We start from the raw sequence: 17,293 nt of genomic DNA on the forward strand, positions 1-17,293 counted from the left end.
GTACAGCAATTATGCCTTCAGTTTGAAACTATTAGGTGCGATCTGATTGGAATCTATGCGTGAGATTAAGGGATGCAGAATAAATGATTATTCAGACTGACTAGCGAGTACTCACCTTTGGGTACTTCTGGATTCCATGTGAAGAATAATTCAATAATAAATAAAATGTCAGTTACCACAATAGTAAGAGTGCTGATTTCATCCGTAATTAACCCATTTACAAATGCAGTATAAGGCTCCTAGGCACGTTTGAGCAGTGCAGTGATGAATTGTGACCTTCGTAAGCCTACTATTCATACCTTTGTGTTGGAAGGCTAGGCCTATAAGCCAAAGGAATTATTAAATCAGCATTATTTCTGTCTCTTGGTTGCCTCAAACAGGGAACCGACCAGCCGATATTGCATGTTTCTCCTCTATATTCTGCATGCTTGCTGATATATTTTTACCTTATTCTTTCATGGTCCTTTTACCTGCTACTTTAAGTTGTGGAGTAGGAGAGAAGTCCTTTAAGCCTAATTTTCCTCAATATTTCCATAATCTTTGCACACTTACTTTGGGGATAAAAAAAAACAAAACTACCCATCTGATTTGCACATCTCTCCAAATTGCAGCTCAAATCCTCTAGACACATTCGCGGCAGGAGACAGTCGGCACGACCCCAGTCAGTGGCAGTTAGAGAAATTTGAATGAGTTTGAAAATAATCAAACAAGTATAAATGAGACCCACTTTGTGTCTACTTTTCTCTTTTCTGAGCTGGTGTTGCACACTACAATGCTGAGCAGTCGGACGTTTAAGGTTGACTGACGTTGTACGATCTGGCGTGTCAGAAGGCTACCGGGCTCTCGACTCACTACTTCCTCTGATTCTCTCCCCTCCCCCCCGACAGAGTCAAGCAGTGTGCCTTCTGTTACCGTGGTGACGACCCTCCCCTGGGTCAGGGTCACCTGGTGGTGTTCGGACCCACGCCGGGCTATATTCCCCTCCACATCCTCAACCGCCGCGCCTCCCCGGACCGCGATAACGATTGCCATGACGACTGCTACCAAGTCGACCAGGGGGCTCGCACGTACGGCTCTTCGTCTTTTCGGTTTTTCACAATAAAAGGATAAACACTTCTAGCATTCTAGCATTTGTAAATCGGGTTCCAAGCATTGCTAGTTTACTTGGGTAATGTCCATTTACTTATGAACTGGCATGAATAGTGATAGACGAACACGCTCACTCTCTTTCTCAAACGCTTCTCTCTCTCTCTCTCTCTCTCTCTCCCTGAAGGTGCGGGAGTCCGGATGGTTCTGGTTCCAACGGTGAGTAGAATGCAAGAAGCACCTGCCTTTTGAATCCAGAATGTGGAGGCAAATCTGTCGGGATGTGTTTTAATTGAAAATACTTATTCCCATTACCCTACTGGAATCAACAATTATTTTTTGTAAAGCTGGCTGTTGCATAACAAGCGTGACCTATTTGAAGCCAGCAGGACTTGTGGTCTAGTCCTTACAAAATAAATAGGTTTTTTTCTCGTAATTAAAAGAAATGGGCCAAAATGTAAGTGAGCCACTAAGATAATTTGGTACTAGTTGTTAAAGTAAGCGTTTTTGTCTTCGCTTCTGATAAGCATTGCTTGGTAATGACTTTTGGAGTTCATGACCTGCCATTACAATGCATCTCATAGTAGTCTCAAATTGTTCAATATCATGTCTTTCAGATGAGGAGATGGACCAGAGGACATCCACAGAGTTCATACAACAACTGGGTGCAATCGGGCTGCCCCACGACATCAATGTCCAATCACTGTTTGATCCCACAGGTACACACGCATATGCAAGCATGCATATTATTTTCTTTCCATGTTGTATTGGAGCTTACAAAAGAACATAGGGAATCGTTTAAAAGTCAGAAATATGTATTGTAGCGATTGTGTATTTTTCAGAAATTCAAAATTCAGCAGTAATGGCTTTCAATTGAACAGCTTCTGAGTGCACACACATATGCTTGTTAAGGGTTTAGTCAGGCATGTTTAATAGTGATGTAAAAGGCCTGGCTATAATAAAGTAACTGATTGGCTCGGCATGGAGATGACCGGATCCTGGTATGGATGGAGTCATTTACAACTGCCTGAACAGGCTCCCTAACCACGACCTGTTTCTGTTTTGGTGTTCCCCATGTGCGGTCTAGGCCAGTGCTGTGCCCACCTGCATTGTGCATCATGGTCAGAAGGGGTTTGCCGAGGGGAGGGCCAATCATTGCTCTACGTCGACAAAGCCATCGACTCAGGAAGCACACAGGTATGGGTCACTATTTGGTCATCAAGTCAAGTTCACGTTGACTTTATTAAAGTCAACTGATACACTGCTGTGCTCTGGTTCAACCGGATCTTGAGCCGGAGTCTGCGTCACTAAACATGTCCGCTGTCCCGTCCAGGTGTGCGTGTTCTGTCTTCGCCTGGGGGCGTCGCTACGTTGCCAGGAGACGGGCTGTGGGCGGAGCTACCACTACCCATGTGCTGCAGCAGCCGGGGCACACCAAGACTGGGAGCAGAGACGCACGTTTTGTACCCGGCACACACCTGCAGGTACACCACGCACGCACACTCCCAGACACACACACACTTACGCACGCGCTAACACACTTTCAATTACTGTCCAGCCGCAAACCTTTCTTTAAATTTGCTCTTCTAACATTGTTTCTTATTTTTTTTATCCCTCCATCCCCCTGTCTTGACCTCTAGTTTCGTCACAGTGTGTGTTGTGTTCCGATGCGGGGGACGTCGGCAACCAGTTGATGTGTTGTTGTTGTGGTAATCGTTACCATGGTAGCTGCCAGGACCCCCCCATAACGCCAACCCCTCTTTGTAGGGCTGGATGGCAGTGTCCTCTATGTAGGGTCTGCCAGACCTGCAGGTAACACACACACACACACTCAAGCCTGCCCCAACACACGCACACTATTCTATTAATAGGGCAGTAACGATACGCGTATCGAAACCGAAATCGTGACACTCAAAGCCACAAACCTGTCTCGCGGTGTGAGAAGGCAGAAGCGCGATACGCCTTTTCTAACTCTCCGGTCAAATTGTCCGATTGAAATTTGCTAAGAATTTGTCTAAATAATAGTCTGCTGACACCGCCCCCTCTTATCGATGCCATAAGTCTGTGACGAGATGCCCTCTCTGTGATGACAGCTCTCCGTGGCTACGGAGGATTGCATTTCCCCACATCCGTTGAAGTCCTCATATGGGATATGAACGACATTTATCCAGAGTGGGACAAGCGTGAAAAAAATAGCCTGTGTGATCCTGTCTCTATTGTTTTGTGTGATTTGACCGGCAGTTGTTCTGCTTATAGGTCGGAATGTAGCGGCCACCGATTATTGACAGGATGGGTACTTTATTCTACCGGATTCGTTCGTTTCTTAACTAGACACACACACTACCGCTCGCTCTCCTCGCTCGTCCACTCACTTGCTAACGTCACTCACACACACACACACACACTGCCATTCTCACGCATACGCTACTCGTAACACTGCCTCGTTATTGCGACGTTCATGTTAGACGTTCTTGTTTTTTCCCCATCTATTTGAAAGTTAGGCTATTAAACATGTTGCATTCTATACGGCCTGATTATGTCATTATTTAAGCTACATAGCCTGATAAGAAGCGCTAATAGGATATTTGACTAAACCCCCAAACTCGTTGAGGGTTTTTGCCTACCTGCAAGCATCATCCAACCGCAATCTTTGGTTATTTATCTATTAATTAAGCTATACTTTTAATAGTATTCTTTCTGTTCAGTGTTCCTAATTATTTGTTATTAAATGTTAGATTAAGTTAATTGTTATATAAGTGTTGTTTAAATAAAATGCTTTTTAAATTGAAAAAAATCTTGGGATGTATCGAACCGTGGGTCAAAAATCGTGATTCAAACCGAATCGTGAGTTGGTGTATCGTTACAGCCCTAGCTATTAATAATAAATCTTGTTTCTTTAACCTTAATTTCGGAGGATTGAACACGATGGGTGTGTTTGGTTTGTATTAGGTTGCAAGGAGATGAAAATGCGCTGCTAGTCTGTGAGTGGTGTGATAAAGCATATCACATGCATTGTCTTGCACCTGCCTGGGAAGAAACGCCTGGAAACCGCTGGAGGTGTAAGGTGAGAACCACAAACACCAAGTGTCCGAGTGTCACATCAGCTCAAGTACACACCTCTGCAAGGTAGTACCAAGAGAATATACATGTCAATGCTATTTACAGGCTTCAGGCAGATTAGATTCCCTGGGAGATCAGGCTGCAGTGTCTGCGGCTGGCTACGTTTTAGTAGATATTAAAGTGAAATGCTCTCGCTTACTGTTCTATGTAGATATTGTGCATACTGTTCTGTGTGGATGATGGCATTGCTATCCACGTGGCCTGAACTTTGTAATGCACTTCTCCTTACATGCCCTTCATATGACCTCCCCATTGCCCACAGAACTGTCGTGTGTGCAAACGGTGTGGAGTGAGATCTTCAGGTCAGTGGGCCAATCACCTTACTCTGTGTGAGTCGTGTGACCCTGGCCTGCCCTGCCCACTCTGCGACCAGGCTTCAGATCCCTCTTCCATGCAAAACCATCTCACCTGTTGCACCTGCTATAGGTACAGTACTCACAACACACAGCAATGCTTGCATACAAACACACAAAATAGCTTCACCTGTTGCATCTCGTTCGAAACTCGTTGCATATGTATATTTGACCTCTATTTGTGTGTGATCTCTAGGTCTGTCCATGTGCAGTGCGCTGGACAGGTCGCCACATTGGATCCCGACAGCTACACTTGCTCCTTCTGCAAGGCTCTGGAGGACTCTACCTCAAATGCTTTCGGAATGCAAAGCCCCGCACAGACTCTGTCCCTCTCAGAGACTCCGCCTGTCAGCTATACTGAGGACATGCCATCGTCTCCACATGCCCCACCTTCGTCTTCGCAGCCTCCACCTTCCCCCACTGAGGCTCTGCCCTCTCCTATACAGGCCCTACTCATGCTGCCACAGCATTCACTTTCACTGCCACAGGCTTCATCCCCTTCAAAACAAATGCCTCTGTCACCAGTTCAAGCCCCGCCTTCTCCTGTACAATTCCCGCCTTCTCCTGTACAACTCTTGTTTTCTCCTTTAGAAGCCCCGCCCTCTCAGGTTCGAGCCCCGCTCTCTCCTGTTCAAGCCCCGCCCTCTCCTGTTCAAGCCCCGCCCTCTCCTGTTCAAGCCCCGCCCTCTCCTGTGCAATCGCCACCTTCTCCTGTGCAATCGCCACCTTCTCCTGTGCAAGCCCCGCCATCTCCTGTGCAAGCCCCGCCATCTCCTGTGCAAGCCCCGCCATCACCTGTGCAAGCCCCGCCTTCACCTGTGCAAGCCCCACCTTCACCTGTGCAAGCCCCACCTTCACCTGTGCAAGCCCCGCCTTCACCTGTACATGCCCCGCCTTCACCTGTGCAATCCCCAACTTTACTTGTACAAGCCCAACTGTCTCCGGCTCAAGTCCTGGAAGCCCCGGAGTCTCCTGTACAAGCTCTAGAGGCCTTGGAGTCTCCTGTACGAGCTCTAGAAGCCCAGGAGTCTCTTGAACAAGCTCTAGAAGCCCAGGAGTCTCTTGAACAAGCTCTAGAGGCCCCGGAGTCTCCTGTACAAGCTCTAGAGGCCCCGGAGTCTCCTGTACAAGCTCTAGAGGCCCCGGAGTCTCCTGTACAAGCTCTAGAGGCCCCGGAGTCTCCTGTACAAGCTCTAGAGGCCCCGGAGTCTCCTGTACAAGCTCTAGAGGCCCCAGAGTCTCCTGTACAAGCTCTAGAAGACCTGGAGCCTCCGGTACAAGCTCTAGAGGCCCCAGAGTCTCCTGTACAAGCTCTAGAAGACCTGGAGCCTCCGGTACAAGCTCTAGAGGCCCCAGAGTCTCCTGTACAAGCTATTGAAGCCCCACTGTCTCCTGTACACGTCCCCTCCTCTCCTGTACAAGCCCCACCTTCTCCTGTACAAGCCCCACCTTCTCCTGTCCGAGCCCCCACCTCTCCTGTACAAGCCCCACCCTCTCCTGTTCAAACCCTGCTCCTGCTGCCACTGCCCCAGGTCTCAATGCCACTTGCTCCTCCCTCTCCTATACAGGGTCCTTCTCCTCTTCAAGCCCTTCCCTCTCCTGAACATTCCCCATGTCCTCCTGTAGAAACCATGTACTCTCCTGTACAAGCCCCATCCTCTCCCGTACAAGCCCTAAGAGACTCCCCTTCTCCTGTACAAGCCCTATCCTCTCCTGTTCAAGCCCCGCCTTCTCCTGTACAAGCCCCGCCTTCTCCGGTTCAAGCCCCGCCTTCTCCGGTTCAAGCCCTGCCTTCTCCGGTTCAAGCCCCGCCTTCTCCTGTTCAAGCCCCGCCTTCTCCTGTTCAAGCCCCGCCTTCTCCTGTTCAAGCCCCGCCTTCTCCTGTGCAAGCCTCGCTTTCTCCTGTGCAAGCCTCACTTTCTCCTGTACAGGCCCCTCCCTCTCCTCTAGAATCCCCGCCTTCACCGGCTCAACCATCTCTTATACAGGCATCCACTAACCCAGTACAGGCTCAACAGGCCCATACATCCTCTGAATGGGCTTCATCTTCACCGCAACGGGATCCTACTCCTGAACAAGCTCCTCCTCCTGAACAGGCTCCACCTTCTCCTCTACAGGCTCCACCTTCCCCTGAACGGTTCCCAGAGTCACCGGCCCCAGTTCCACTTTCAACGTCATGTGCTTCACCCACCACCACAGAGGAGAAACTCATCTGTCCTCCACTCAATTTTTCGTCTTCGCAAGCATGTCCACTCTCTCCTATTAAGGTCTCAACCTCACCTTCACATTCTCCACCCTGCAGCCCGCTTCCTGCTGCATGTAATTCAACAGAGGCTTCAGCTGCCGGCTCTACTCACAGTCCTTCCCAGCACAGATTTCCAGAGCCTATGATGAGGGTTTCACTGACCCGTTGCAATCCTCCCTCACCCAGCACTGACTACACCATCTCCAGTCAGACCCAACAGAGTGCTGGGAAGGACAGCCCTTTGAATCCCCCCTCAAGTCTTACTGTCACAGAGGTCCAGCTTGTGCCTGAAGAGACGGAGGCCATGGCCGTTACTGCCATGCAACACGGTGGGACTCCACACAGCCCTACACAGCCCAGGCCTTGCTCCATGGCGGTTGAGCTCAGTGCTGTGGTCGGGGAGCACAGCCCCACGTCACACACACTTTCAAAGGAAAGTTCTATCCTCAGTAGCCCCACTAATCTGAATATCACACAATCTGACCTTGGTGCACAATGTAGTCTAGTGGTGTCTGCTCCGTCTTCACCAATCCCTTCATCACCAGAGCACCGGCCCACAGAAGATCTTACACTGGACCAGCGGAGCCCTGAATCAAGTATTCCCACTCAGAATGCTGCCCCTAGCCCAATGTTGGATCAGGCTGAACAGGACATTTCTGCACTGGACAGGGGAAGCGTTTCACCCACCTACTGTAGTCCGACTCTCTCGTTAAGAACCCAAGCGGTCCGAACGGCTCTTTCAGCTCCGTGTAGCCCCTCCCACTCACCTCTTAGACCCACACAATGTAGTTGGTCACAGCCTGCTAGCCCTGCACAGCTTAGTGCTACACCTCGAAGTGCAAAAGAAAAGCGCTCTGCAGAACTGAACACGCAGGCTCCAGGCTCTTTAACGACTAGTCCTAGCCATGAAAACCAAACACTGGAAAGTAATCTTGCCAATCTTAACCCTGCTCTCGACCTGCCTACCGCCTCCTCCCCAGTTAGCTCTCCCACGCCGAGCCCTGTTAGCCTTGAAGACTCTAGTTTACTTCCTAACCCTGCATTGCCCACTTCTGAAGACATTGACCATGGTACAACCTCAGAAGATCTGGACAACCAAGCTGGCTCTACTGAATCTATAGAAATAATGAATATCCTGGCACCAGCTAGCCCAGCAACAGAAGGTTCTCATGTCAGCCCCACTCATGTCTCTGCCCCTGCTGCTCCCAGCCATGCTAGCGAAATGCCCGCTGCACACTCTACTGCTAGCATTAGTCCTGCCCAAGACTCTCCTGCTGCCACCACTGTCCATATGAGCCCAACGCATCAAGCTAGTGCCTCACCACTGTCAAAAAGTCCCTCCCCCTCAACCGACACTCAGGATGAGCAGATTGAGATACCTGTAGCCACCCACTGTCCTTCCGATTCAATACAAGATAGCCTTATCCATTGTAGTTCCCCTCAGGCCAGCCCTGTCCATTCAAATTCATGTTGTGCTAGCCCGATCACCAACGACGCTGATGCTGGCACCACACACTTGAGTTTCTCAGAGGCTAGTCCTTCACACCATCAGACTAGCTCAAGTCCAACTCTTGTCAGTACAAGTGAGAGTGTTTCTGTTGATAGCCTCACACATTCACAAGCCAACTGCAGTTCCACACATGCCAATCAGGGAGAAGGTAGTCCCATGGCTGCACCAACTGGCTTCAGTCCAATGTTAACAGATACCAACCTTGTCCATAATCCCGCAAGTGATACAAGTCCTGTTTCCATATCCAATTCTTGCCAAACACAAGTAAGCCCAGTAATCACCAGTTGTGCAATCATCACCCCAAGTGTGGCTGGGTCCAGCCATTCTGCCCACTCTAGTCCCCCCCATGATCACTCCAGTCCGCCGCATTCTAGCCTGTGCCATGCACATAGTCCCCAGCAGGCGGACTCAACACATTGCAGTCTTCCAAATGCTAGCCCTGCGCACAGTCCAGTGCACACCAATGAAACCTGTGCTAGCCCAGCACGTAGCCCCTTTGAGACCAGTGAACCCTGTGCTAGCCCTAAGCTCGCTCCACCGTACACCTCTGATCCCTGCACCAGCAGCAGACAAAGTCCCGTCCGCAGCGAGGAACCCTGTGCTAGCCTCTCGCAAAGTCCAACACACGCCAGTTATCCTCGCGAAAGCCCTGCTCCCAGTCCTCTGCCCACAGGGGGATCCTGCAGGAGCCCTATGCACTCTGCTCCAGCCAGTCCTCTTCAGGTACACCCCCAATCTGTTGAAAGTACAGACTGTTTCAGCCACAGAGGCTCGACACCGCCCAGCCCCTTGCACCACGACGACTCTACTGTTAGCTCGAGGCCAATAAGTCCTCCACAAACACAGCAAACCTTGGTTACAGAGGCCCAGGACCTAATTGCGACAACGAGTACCCCTCCTGGAAGTCCTGCTGGCCCTGTCCTGCCCGGTTCCTATGACGGCTTCTCTCAGGCGGCTACATGCCACACTGGCCCTGTCGGTGCTAGGTCACCACCGGTTTCACCGCTCCATGATCGCCCTGTCCATGCTGGTTCCACTCCGTCAACCCCCGTCACCACTAGCCCGGTCGACGCTAGTCCTCTTCGTTCTAGCCCGACTCATGCTAGCCCTGTCCATGCCACATCTCCTCAGACTGCCTCCATCCATGGTAGCCCTGTCCATGAAAGTACCTCTCCGTCTAGATCCATCAATGCCAGTTCTGTCCACGGTGGTTCTCTCGAGTCCGATTCAACCCAAGCTAGCCCTGTCCATTGTAGTTTCACTCAGTCTAGTTCAGTCCACGCTACCCCTGTCCATGAAAATTCTCCTCCCTCTAGCCCCATCAGTGTAAGCCTGAGCCATACTAGCTGCCCTCAGTCTAGTTCCATCAATGCGACCTCTGCCCATAGAAGTTCCCCCAATTCGAGCCCCTCTCAGTCTAGCTCAATATGTGCTAGCCCGTGCCTGGCTAGTACCACACACACAAGCCCTGTGCATTCTATTTCGACTCCAGCTAGGCCAACGGCATCGAGTCCTGTTCACTGCACCGCTGCAGTGCCTAGCCCTAGCACCAGCAGAGACGGAGAAGTTGACGGAATTACCTCTGTGGACGAACCCAACGGCCAACAAGAAATCCCCCTTCTGGATGAAATCACTCACTCGCAACACTCAAGCCCAACGTTGAGCCCCACACATTTACCCTTCACACAGACGGGTGCTGAAGCCTCAGTCTGGTCTGACGTCAGCCCTGGGCCTGGAGGATTGCTTCCTAGCCAACTCAGCCCGAAGCTAGACGATGTTTCTCAGATACAAGTACCTCTTGGTGAGTGTTTTAAGATTTCATTACTTTTTGCACATCTTATTGCTACAGAAAAATATAGTTTAAATATAATTTACTCTAATTTACTATGTAATTTAATACCTTCTTTGCCTTAGATTTACTTAAGCATGTCTGCCAATACTAAAAAGTCTATTCTAAATGGCCTTTCAGATGACACCATAGCTAGGGAGGAGATGAAGGAGGAGAAACATGATGTTGTGGAGGCGCTGGCAGAGATGGAACCAGAGACGCAGAAGGCTGAGGAGAGGACAGAACCAGAGGAGGATAACCAGGGGGATGAAGGGGTTCTAGGGCAGATACCAGAGATGGAGGACATGGAGAAAGTTCAAAACCAGAGAATCGAGGAGGAGAAGGAGGCAGTCCCGATACGAGAGGAGGAGATTGAGGAGCAATTTCAAGGGAGCCCACAAGAGGAGCCTCAAACATCACTACCAGGTAATAATCTTCCTGATTAAAGCCCATCGTGGGCTAGTTTTCCTGAGGCACCTAGGTGCACACATATATATTTTTGACTCAGTCAGGAGTAGCCATGTTCTAGTGATAGTAAAACTTGTGAAATGCTCACTCAAAATTGTGGAACTGTGAAAATAGTTAATAGTTGAACAATCATAATTAGTGTGACAATATTAACCTGTGTGTGTGTGTGTGTGTGTGTGTGTGTGTGTGTGTGTGTGTGTGTGTGTGTGTGTGTGTGTGTGTGTGTGTGTGTGTGTGTGTGTGTGTGTGTGTGTGTGTGTGTGTGTGTGTCTTTGAAGAGGATGAAATTGAAGACATCCAGTTTGCCAACATCCAGACCATGGTTTCTCAGTCTCCACCCCGGACTAGCACCTCTTCCCCCCCTCTCCCCATCAACACCTCCTCCTCCTCCTCCTCCTCCCCTCAGCTCTCTCCCCAGCAATCCCCATCCCTAAGCTCCGCCCGGCCTCTCTCCCCGTCCTCCATCACCTCCTACTCCCCACGTTCCTCTCCTCCCAGAGCGGGTTCTCTGGAGGTCAGCAGCTCTCCCCCCACCTTCTTCCACCGGGCCGCCGTCCCCCTCTCCCCCTCGCCCCTCTCTTCCCCCCAGCCCTCCTCTCCAGCGGCCTCTCCGGCCGCGGCCCCCTCTCCCCCTGGGGACCTCCTCCAGGCGGAGGCGTCCACTGGTCAACAAGAGGCAGAACCCGAGGCGGCAGGAGGAGGATCCCCCCTGCGCTGCGATTTGGCTCTAGACGGGGCAGAGGGCCAATCGGAAACCTTGGCATTCCCTGACGATGTGACAACGGCCGCCGTTGACCCCCATAAACCGCTGGGTGAACGTAAGGAGACGGGAGATGACGAGGGCGTGCCGGCAGAGTCGCAACGTGCTGAAACCTCCAGACCTCCGTCAACGTTGATCCACGACGTGGAGGTTGCCAGGCAACAGTCAACGAAGGAGCCCCATGACGGGGAAGAACAACCGAAAGAACCGGGAGCAGATTCCTTCTTTCCGACGGAGGTACGGGGTAGGGAGGAGGACGAGGATGTCAAGAGGAAAGGGATCAACTTGGACGAGGGCCAATCAGAGGTGGCTTGTGTGGAGGAGGCGATAAGAAAGGAACAACAGGTGGCGGAGGAGATGAAAGGGATCATTTTAGATGAGGGCCAATCAGCGGTAGAGTGTGTGGCGGAGGAGGTAAGAGAGGAGCAACAGGTGAAGGACAAGAGGACAGGAGAGACTGGGGACGGGACACGAGAGGATGAAGAAGAGGATGAGGAGGAGGAAGTGGTGGAGGAGGAGGAGGAGGAGCCGTTGTCCCCTATTGCAGCACGAGGCGAGCAGCCAGTCAGTCCCATGCTGGAGCTGGACACGGAGGTGCTGGAGCTCATGAGCTCCTCGTCTCCCCCGGCCTCCCTCCTGCACCCCTCCCACAGCCCCTCTCGCTTCCGCCGGGCCAAGAGCTGGTGCCTCAGACCTCCCCCTTCCTCCAGGCCCTCGGACGACCTCTCTATCCGCCTTACGATGTCCCCCTTCTCCACGGAGGCCTCCCCCGACAACTCCCCCACCAGGGACCCGGCCACCCCGCCTCCCCTCTCCCCCTGCTCGCCCCCACTCTCTCCCCACTCGCCGCTGTCCCGGGACGACTCCTCGCCGAGTGTCACGGAGTCGCCGCTGCACAACAAGGTAATGGGTTAGACCGCTATGGGAGACGTTTTAAAAAGACTCAACTCTTCCACCGCCATGTTATTGGTGCTAACTGTTTGGTTGTTGCTCCGCTGCGTAGCAACTGGTCTCCAGTTCGAGCGTATCGCTGCTGTCCCCCACCATCGTCCCCATCACACTGAAGATCGGTATGGGGAAACCCGCCATCACCAAGAGGAAGTTCTCGCCTGGCCGACCCCGTGTGAAACAGGTAGGCGGCTCTTGAACTCTTCACCTCCCCACAGACTGAGTGAACTGAGCAATGTTTTTTTTCACATGTCGTGCGTGCCTGCGTGTTGTCATTTTGTCGGTCCGTTTCAATGTTTTGGGTAAAACGTGCAGATTACAGGGTAATGCAGGCCTCTCTTGAAACGTATAGAAGTCAATCCACTGAAAGTCAGTCATGTAGAACAGCATAGTCTCCTCTGCTATCCTCTCTCCTGTCGCGTCCCCTCCTCAAGAAACCCTTGTCTGAGAGTCTCCATGAGCTTATCAAGCAGGATCACAGCATTTTGGGCTACCAAGCATGGCACGTGTCTGGGGAATGCTACCACTTTCCCACGTCCTTTGAGTATCTGGTCGCTCTAAGAGTGATAGGGAATGTACTCGGAATGATAGCAACACCAATGAAAAGTAGCAAAGTATAAACCCAGTGTTAAGATGTCATTTTAACGAGTGTTGTTGACATGATCATGCATAGTGAATGTTTTTTTTAGCAATAGCTGTATTGGGTCCCATGGCCTGCTGTTGACTAGCATGGAGAATTTCAGCATGCATGCTATACTTCCATTCAGTGTTTTGGTCTGGTAACATGACGCTGCAGCTCTGCGTATTCCCAGTCACCATCACATTCTACAGTGTTTGTTCGTGCCTGATTTCTTTTGAGTGTTTTTGAGTGGCTTTGGAATTTACGTCCTTTTCCACCCCCTCCGCCAACCGAACACTCTCTTGTTCACTGATCTTACATTTAATCCCCTTCACCTCGCCTCCCATTCTCTCCTGCATTCCCTGACTTCCTTTCTTTTTTGTTGTTGCTCTACTTTATTTCACCCTTACTCTGGTTACTCTGCCCCTACTCTACCTCCGTCACTATCCACTATCGCTCCGGCCCTTTCCACGTGTTGCCCTGCACCTCATTTGTAACTCCGCCCCTACTCTCCTGTAACTCCGCCCCTACTCTACTATAACTCCGCCCCTACTCTCCTGTAACTCTGCCCCTACTTTCCTGTCACTCCGCCCCTACTTTCCTGTCACTCCGCCCCTACTCTCCTGTAACTCTGGCCCTACTTTCCTTTAACTCCGACCCTACTCTCATGTAACTCCGCCCCTACTCTGAGTGTTACTCCAACCTACTCTCCTGTCACTCCGGCCCTACTCTATCTGTAACTCCGGCCCTACTCTACTTGTGACTCCACCCTACTCTCCTGTAACTCGGTACGTCTCTACTCTGTAACTCCGGCCCTACTCTACTCCCAACCTCAGAGTACCTGCTGGAGTAATCGCAGGGCAGTGAGCCCCCCCTCCTCCTCCCAGGATTCCACAGGAGAGGGGGGTTGGAGCAGCCCTAAGTCCCGCCCATCGGATTCCCCCCTGTGGAGCATGAAAGTGGTAATAGAAATGCACCCTAACCCTGACTGGCTCTCCGTGTGCGGCTGACGCTAACACTGATGCTACTGACCCAATGAATCAATGTGCTCGCCTGGAAGGCAACAGAGGCAGCTCCCCTGTCCAGAGTAGGGCCTAGGGATGTTGAACTGAGGGCCCCCTTCTAGCTCGTCTCTGTTGTATCTCTAAGGTTATAGCGGGAACCCAGTGAGTTGTTCACGTCATCTTAACTCATTACCCCACGAAGAGATCGACACCCTTTTGATCTGGTGGTCTCAACTCTTAGCTTGGCCTCATCGTGTGTGTGTGTGTGTGTGTGTGTGTGTGTGTGTGTGTGTGTGTGTGTGTGTGTGTGTGTGTGTGTGTGTGTGTGTGTGTGTGTGTGTGTGTGTGTGTGTGTGTGTGTGTGTGTGTGTGTGTGTGTGTTACACAATGTTGGCTAGATGAAGACACTAGAGCAGGGATGGGCAACTTTCATGATAAAGAGGGCCACATTTTTCATCATAACCATCGGAGGGCCACATGACTGCACACTTCAACTAAACGTGAGCTGAGAGAAGCTACACAATTTTGAATTTGGTAGATATGATTTCCTGTATTCTGGTGCATTTTGGGGATGGCCACTACCTAAAAAATCATCCAGAATCATAACCTATGTACGGTATGTTAATTGAACCAACATACATTCATTTCATGTTTTCCATGCTCAAACAGCCACATGAATGGTCAGTATTTTTATCAGTGCAAAGGGCTCACATACATCATCATTCAATGAAGTCAAAAAACTGAAAAACAGTGGCCCAACATTAAGTGCAACAACTCAATGAACTCAAACCCAACAAGCAGTTGTAGTAGTTGTAGTGGCGACTTAAGTGGATATCTTTAATGACTGATATCGCTTCTAAGCAAACTAGACGCATGGGTTTGCCTTTGAATTCTATGAATTCTTCTCATCTTTCTTGACCGAGTTTTCTGTAACTCGATCAATTATTATTATTATTATTTTTTTATTTTTTTTTATTTTTTATTATGTGCGGGCCTGACTGAGTGAGGATGCAGGCCGCACTGAGTGAGGATGCGGGCCGCCAGTTGCCCATCCCTGCACTAGAGTGATGGAAAAATAACGAACAAAACGCCCCCCCCCCCCCAAATATATTTCATTAAAATCAAATCGATCAAAGAGTTGAATTTAACTATGCTAAAAAGCATTAGACAAACTCTGAGCATGCAAAGCCCCTCACACCACAAATTAAGGGCCAAATCAGAGTTTGTAGGCACTCGGAGTGGGGCAGATGTGAAGGAAATCCTCCACCAGTCATACCCAATGAATCCAACCCGTAGTTCCCAGAACGAATAGGGACAAAGGCAGGACAGAGTGGCCGAGAGGGACAGGTGTAAACGATATACTTAAGGGCTGATTATGGTCCCACGTTCACGCACCAGCAAGGACCACGCAGACGCTTCGACGCAGTCCGGAACCTATTTTGGTTCTGCGTCAGGTTTTAGTACGCCGACCAATGACAGCCCTTGCTACTGCGTCGCCTCGACAGAAGGTTACACATTTTTGGGAGGCACACGTCAGGCCCTTGCTGTGGACGCAAGGAGGGTCCGGAAGGACGTCACAGGTCCGTAACCCCCTTGCGTTGCGTGAACGTGGGACCATAATCGGCCCTTTACGGATAGGGTTGTAATATGGTGAATGTATCCCTTCCATTTTGAACAGTTTTCTTCTTCTATCCAGGGCCGAGGGTCCGGCTTCCCAGGCCGGCGGAGAGCCAGAGGAGGAGGAGGGTTCGGGGGCGGGAGAGGAGGTCGAGGAAGGAGCCGACTGAAGACCCAGGAGTACATCCCTGTGTCGCCAGGCGTAAGAAGAGCACATGCATAAGCACATATCTGCATGAACACGCAAATCCACACATGAAAAGGAAAAAATGTCCTAACGCCCTAGTGCTACATTCATGCCCAAAGAGACACCCTTGGTCCCTTCTAGTGGATCATTTTGATCTTCTTTGTTGTATTTCTCATTGTTCACTCTCATTCACTGAATAATCACTGAATCATTTCTTAACTGTTTCTCTCCTTCTAGATCCCTCATGAGCCGGTCTATCAGCTGAAGGACGAGGAAGAGAACTCCATGCACAACACAGTGGTCATGTTCTCTACTTCTGACCACTTTACGCTCCGACAGGTCAGTCTTTCTGTCTGGCTGACTTATGTCCTTCTCTTCTTTGATTAGAGGAGGGGGAAAGGACAATTTCAGGTGCTTTAGTAGTTGCTTTGAGGGAGGACTGAAAGGAGGGGGGCGATTTTGTCAGTTATCTACTTTCAAAATCTAGCTTATCCGTACTGCCTAGGCTTGATTACAAACTATTTTAGCTTTTTTTTTTATTTAAATAAATTATTTTACATTTAAAATTGTCCATATTAAAATGAAACACTATTGGTTGTGTACGCTGAAACGTTTTTATTGACCCAGTGTTGTGTGTGTGTGTGTGTGTTGTTTCACAGGACATGTGTGTGGTGTGTGGGAGCTTTGGCCAGGGAGCTGAGGGGAGACTATTATCTTGTTCCCAGTGTGGACAGTGTTACCATCCATTCTGTGTCAACATCAAGGTGAGTCCCCATGGAGTCCCACGTATCATATTTTAGATTAAAAATGTAAAGTCTGACGGCATATGAGCACAAATGGGTGAACTGCTCATTTCACTTTCTTTCGTGTCATCATATTCCTGGATGCGGGGATCTGTAAGCCCATAATTGGCCAACAGCAAACACCACTCGTAACCCCTATACATTTGTTTGCTATATTTAGATTCATAGTTTGTATTCATATGGTCTTTTTTACCTCTTCAGATCACGCGAGTCATTCTGACCAAGGGGTGGCGCTGCTTGGAGTGCACGGTGTGTGAGGCGTGCGGGGATGCCAGCGACCCAGGACGACTGTTGCTATGCGACGACTGTGACATCAGCTACCACACCTACTGTCTGGACCCGCCTCTGCACACGGTGCCCAAGGGAGCCTGGAAGTGCAAGTGGTGGGTTCACATTGTCAATCAAACTCCCGGCTTTTTTAATGAGAAAGCAGTTATAACTTTATGTGTGTGTGTGTGTGTGTCTGACTTACGTGTGTACTGTGTTTGAATGTGTGTGGGACAGATGGATTTATGGGTAAGGGATTATCACAGGCTGTGATAGGGCACAGACATCCTCTCGAGGCAGATCTGTTGACTAAGGATGTGGAAAAAGTGGCTTGAATACAGAACCAGGATGATAACGATAGTTGGAACACACAAAGTCTTTGTGTTCATTTGACTACCGTAAGCGCACACATGAGCAGTCCCCAGCCACTGTTGTTGCAGACAGTTGCGTGTGCAGGACCTCTACCCCCCATGTGTTG

At 50.3% G+C, this 17,293-nt stretch overlaps 1 protein-coding gene across 10 annotated transcripts in view; it reads left to right on the plus strand.

Moving 5' to 3' along the window:
• LOC132452260 (histone-lysine N-methyltransferase 2C-like) overlaps positions 1-17,293 on the plus strand; it is a 66,871-nt gene that overhangs the window by 11,205 nt on the left and 38,373 nt on the right. For all 10 annotated transcript variants that reach the window (XM_060044766.1, XM_060044761.1, XM_060044762.1 and 7 more), the window contains exons 5-21: positions 888-1,067; positions 1,274-1,305; positions 1,704-1,805; positions 2,174-2,283; positions 2,420-2,570; positions 2,727-2,898; positions 4,036-4,150; positions 4,469-4,632; positions 4,756-10,115; positions 10,284-10,568; positions 10,889-12,273; positions 12,374-12,502; positions 13,774-13,899; positions 15,638-15,760; positions 15,983-16,084; positions 16,405-16,509; positions 16,750-16,931. In XM_060044766.1, the coding sequence (XP_059900749.1) occupies positions 888-1,067; positions 1,274-1,305; positions 1,704-1,805; positions 2,174-2,283; positions 2,420-2,570; positions 2,727-2,898; positions 4,036-4,150; positions 4,469-4,632; positions 4,756-10,115; positions 10,284-10,568; positions 10,889-12,273; positions 12,374-12,502; positions 13,774-13,899; positions 15,638-15,760; positions 15,983-16,084; positions 16,405-16,509; positions 16,750-16,931 (8,823 nt within the window). The remainder of the gene's footprint in view (positions 1-887; positions 1,068-1,273; positions 1,306-1,703; positions 1,806-2,173; positions 2,284-2,419; positions 2,571-2,726; positions 2,899-4,035; positions 4,151-4,468; positions 4,633-4,755; positions 10,116-10,283; positions 10,569-10,888; positions 12,274-12,373; positions 12,503-13,773; positions 13,900-15,637; positions 15,761-15,982; positions 16,085-16,404; positions 16,510-16,749; positions 16,932-17,293) is intronic.

This window comes from Gadus macrocephalus, chromosome 23, assembly GCF_031168955.1.
Source record: "Gadus macrocephalus chromosome 23, ASM3116895v1".
NCBI classification, from domain to species: Eukaryota; Metazoa; Chordata; class Actinopteri; order Gadiformes; family Gadidae; genus Gadus; species Gadus macrocephalus.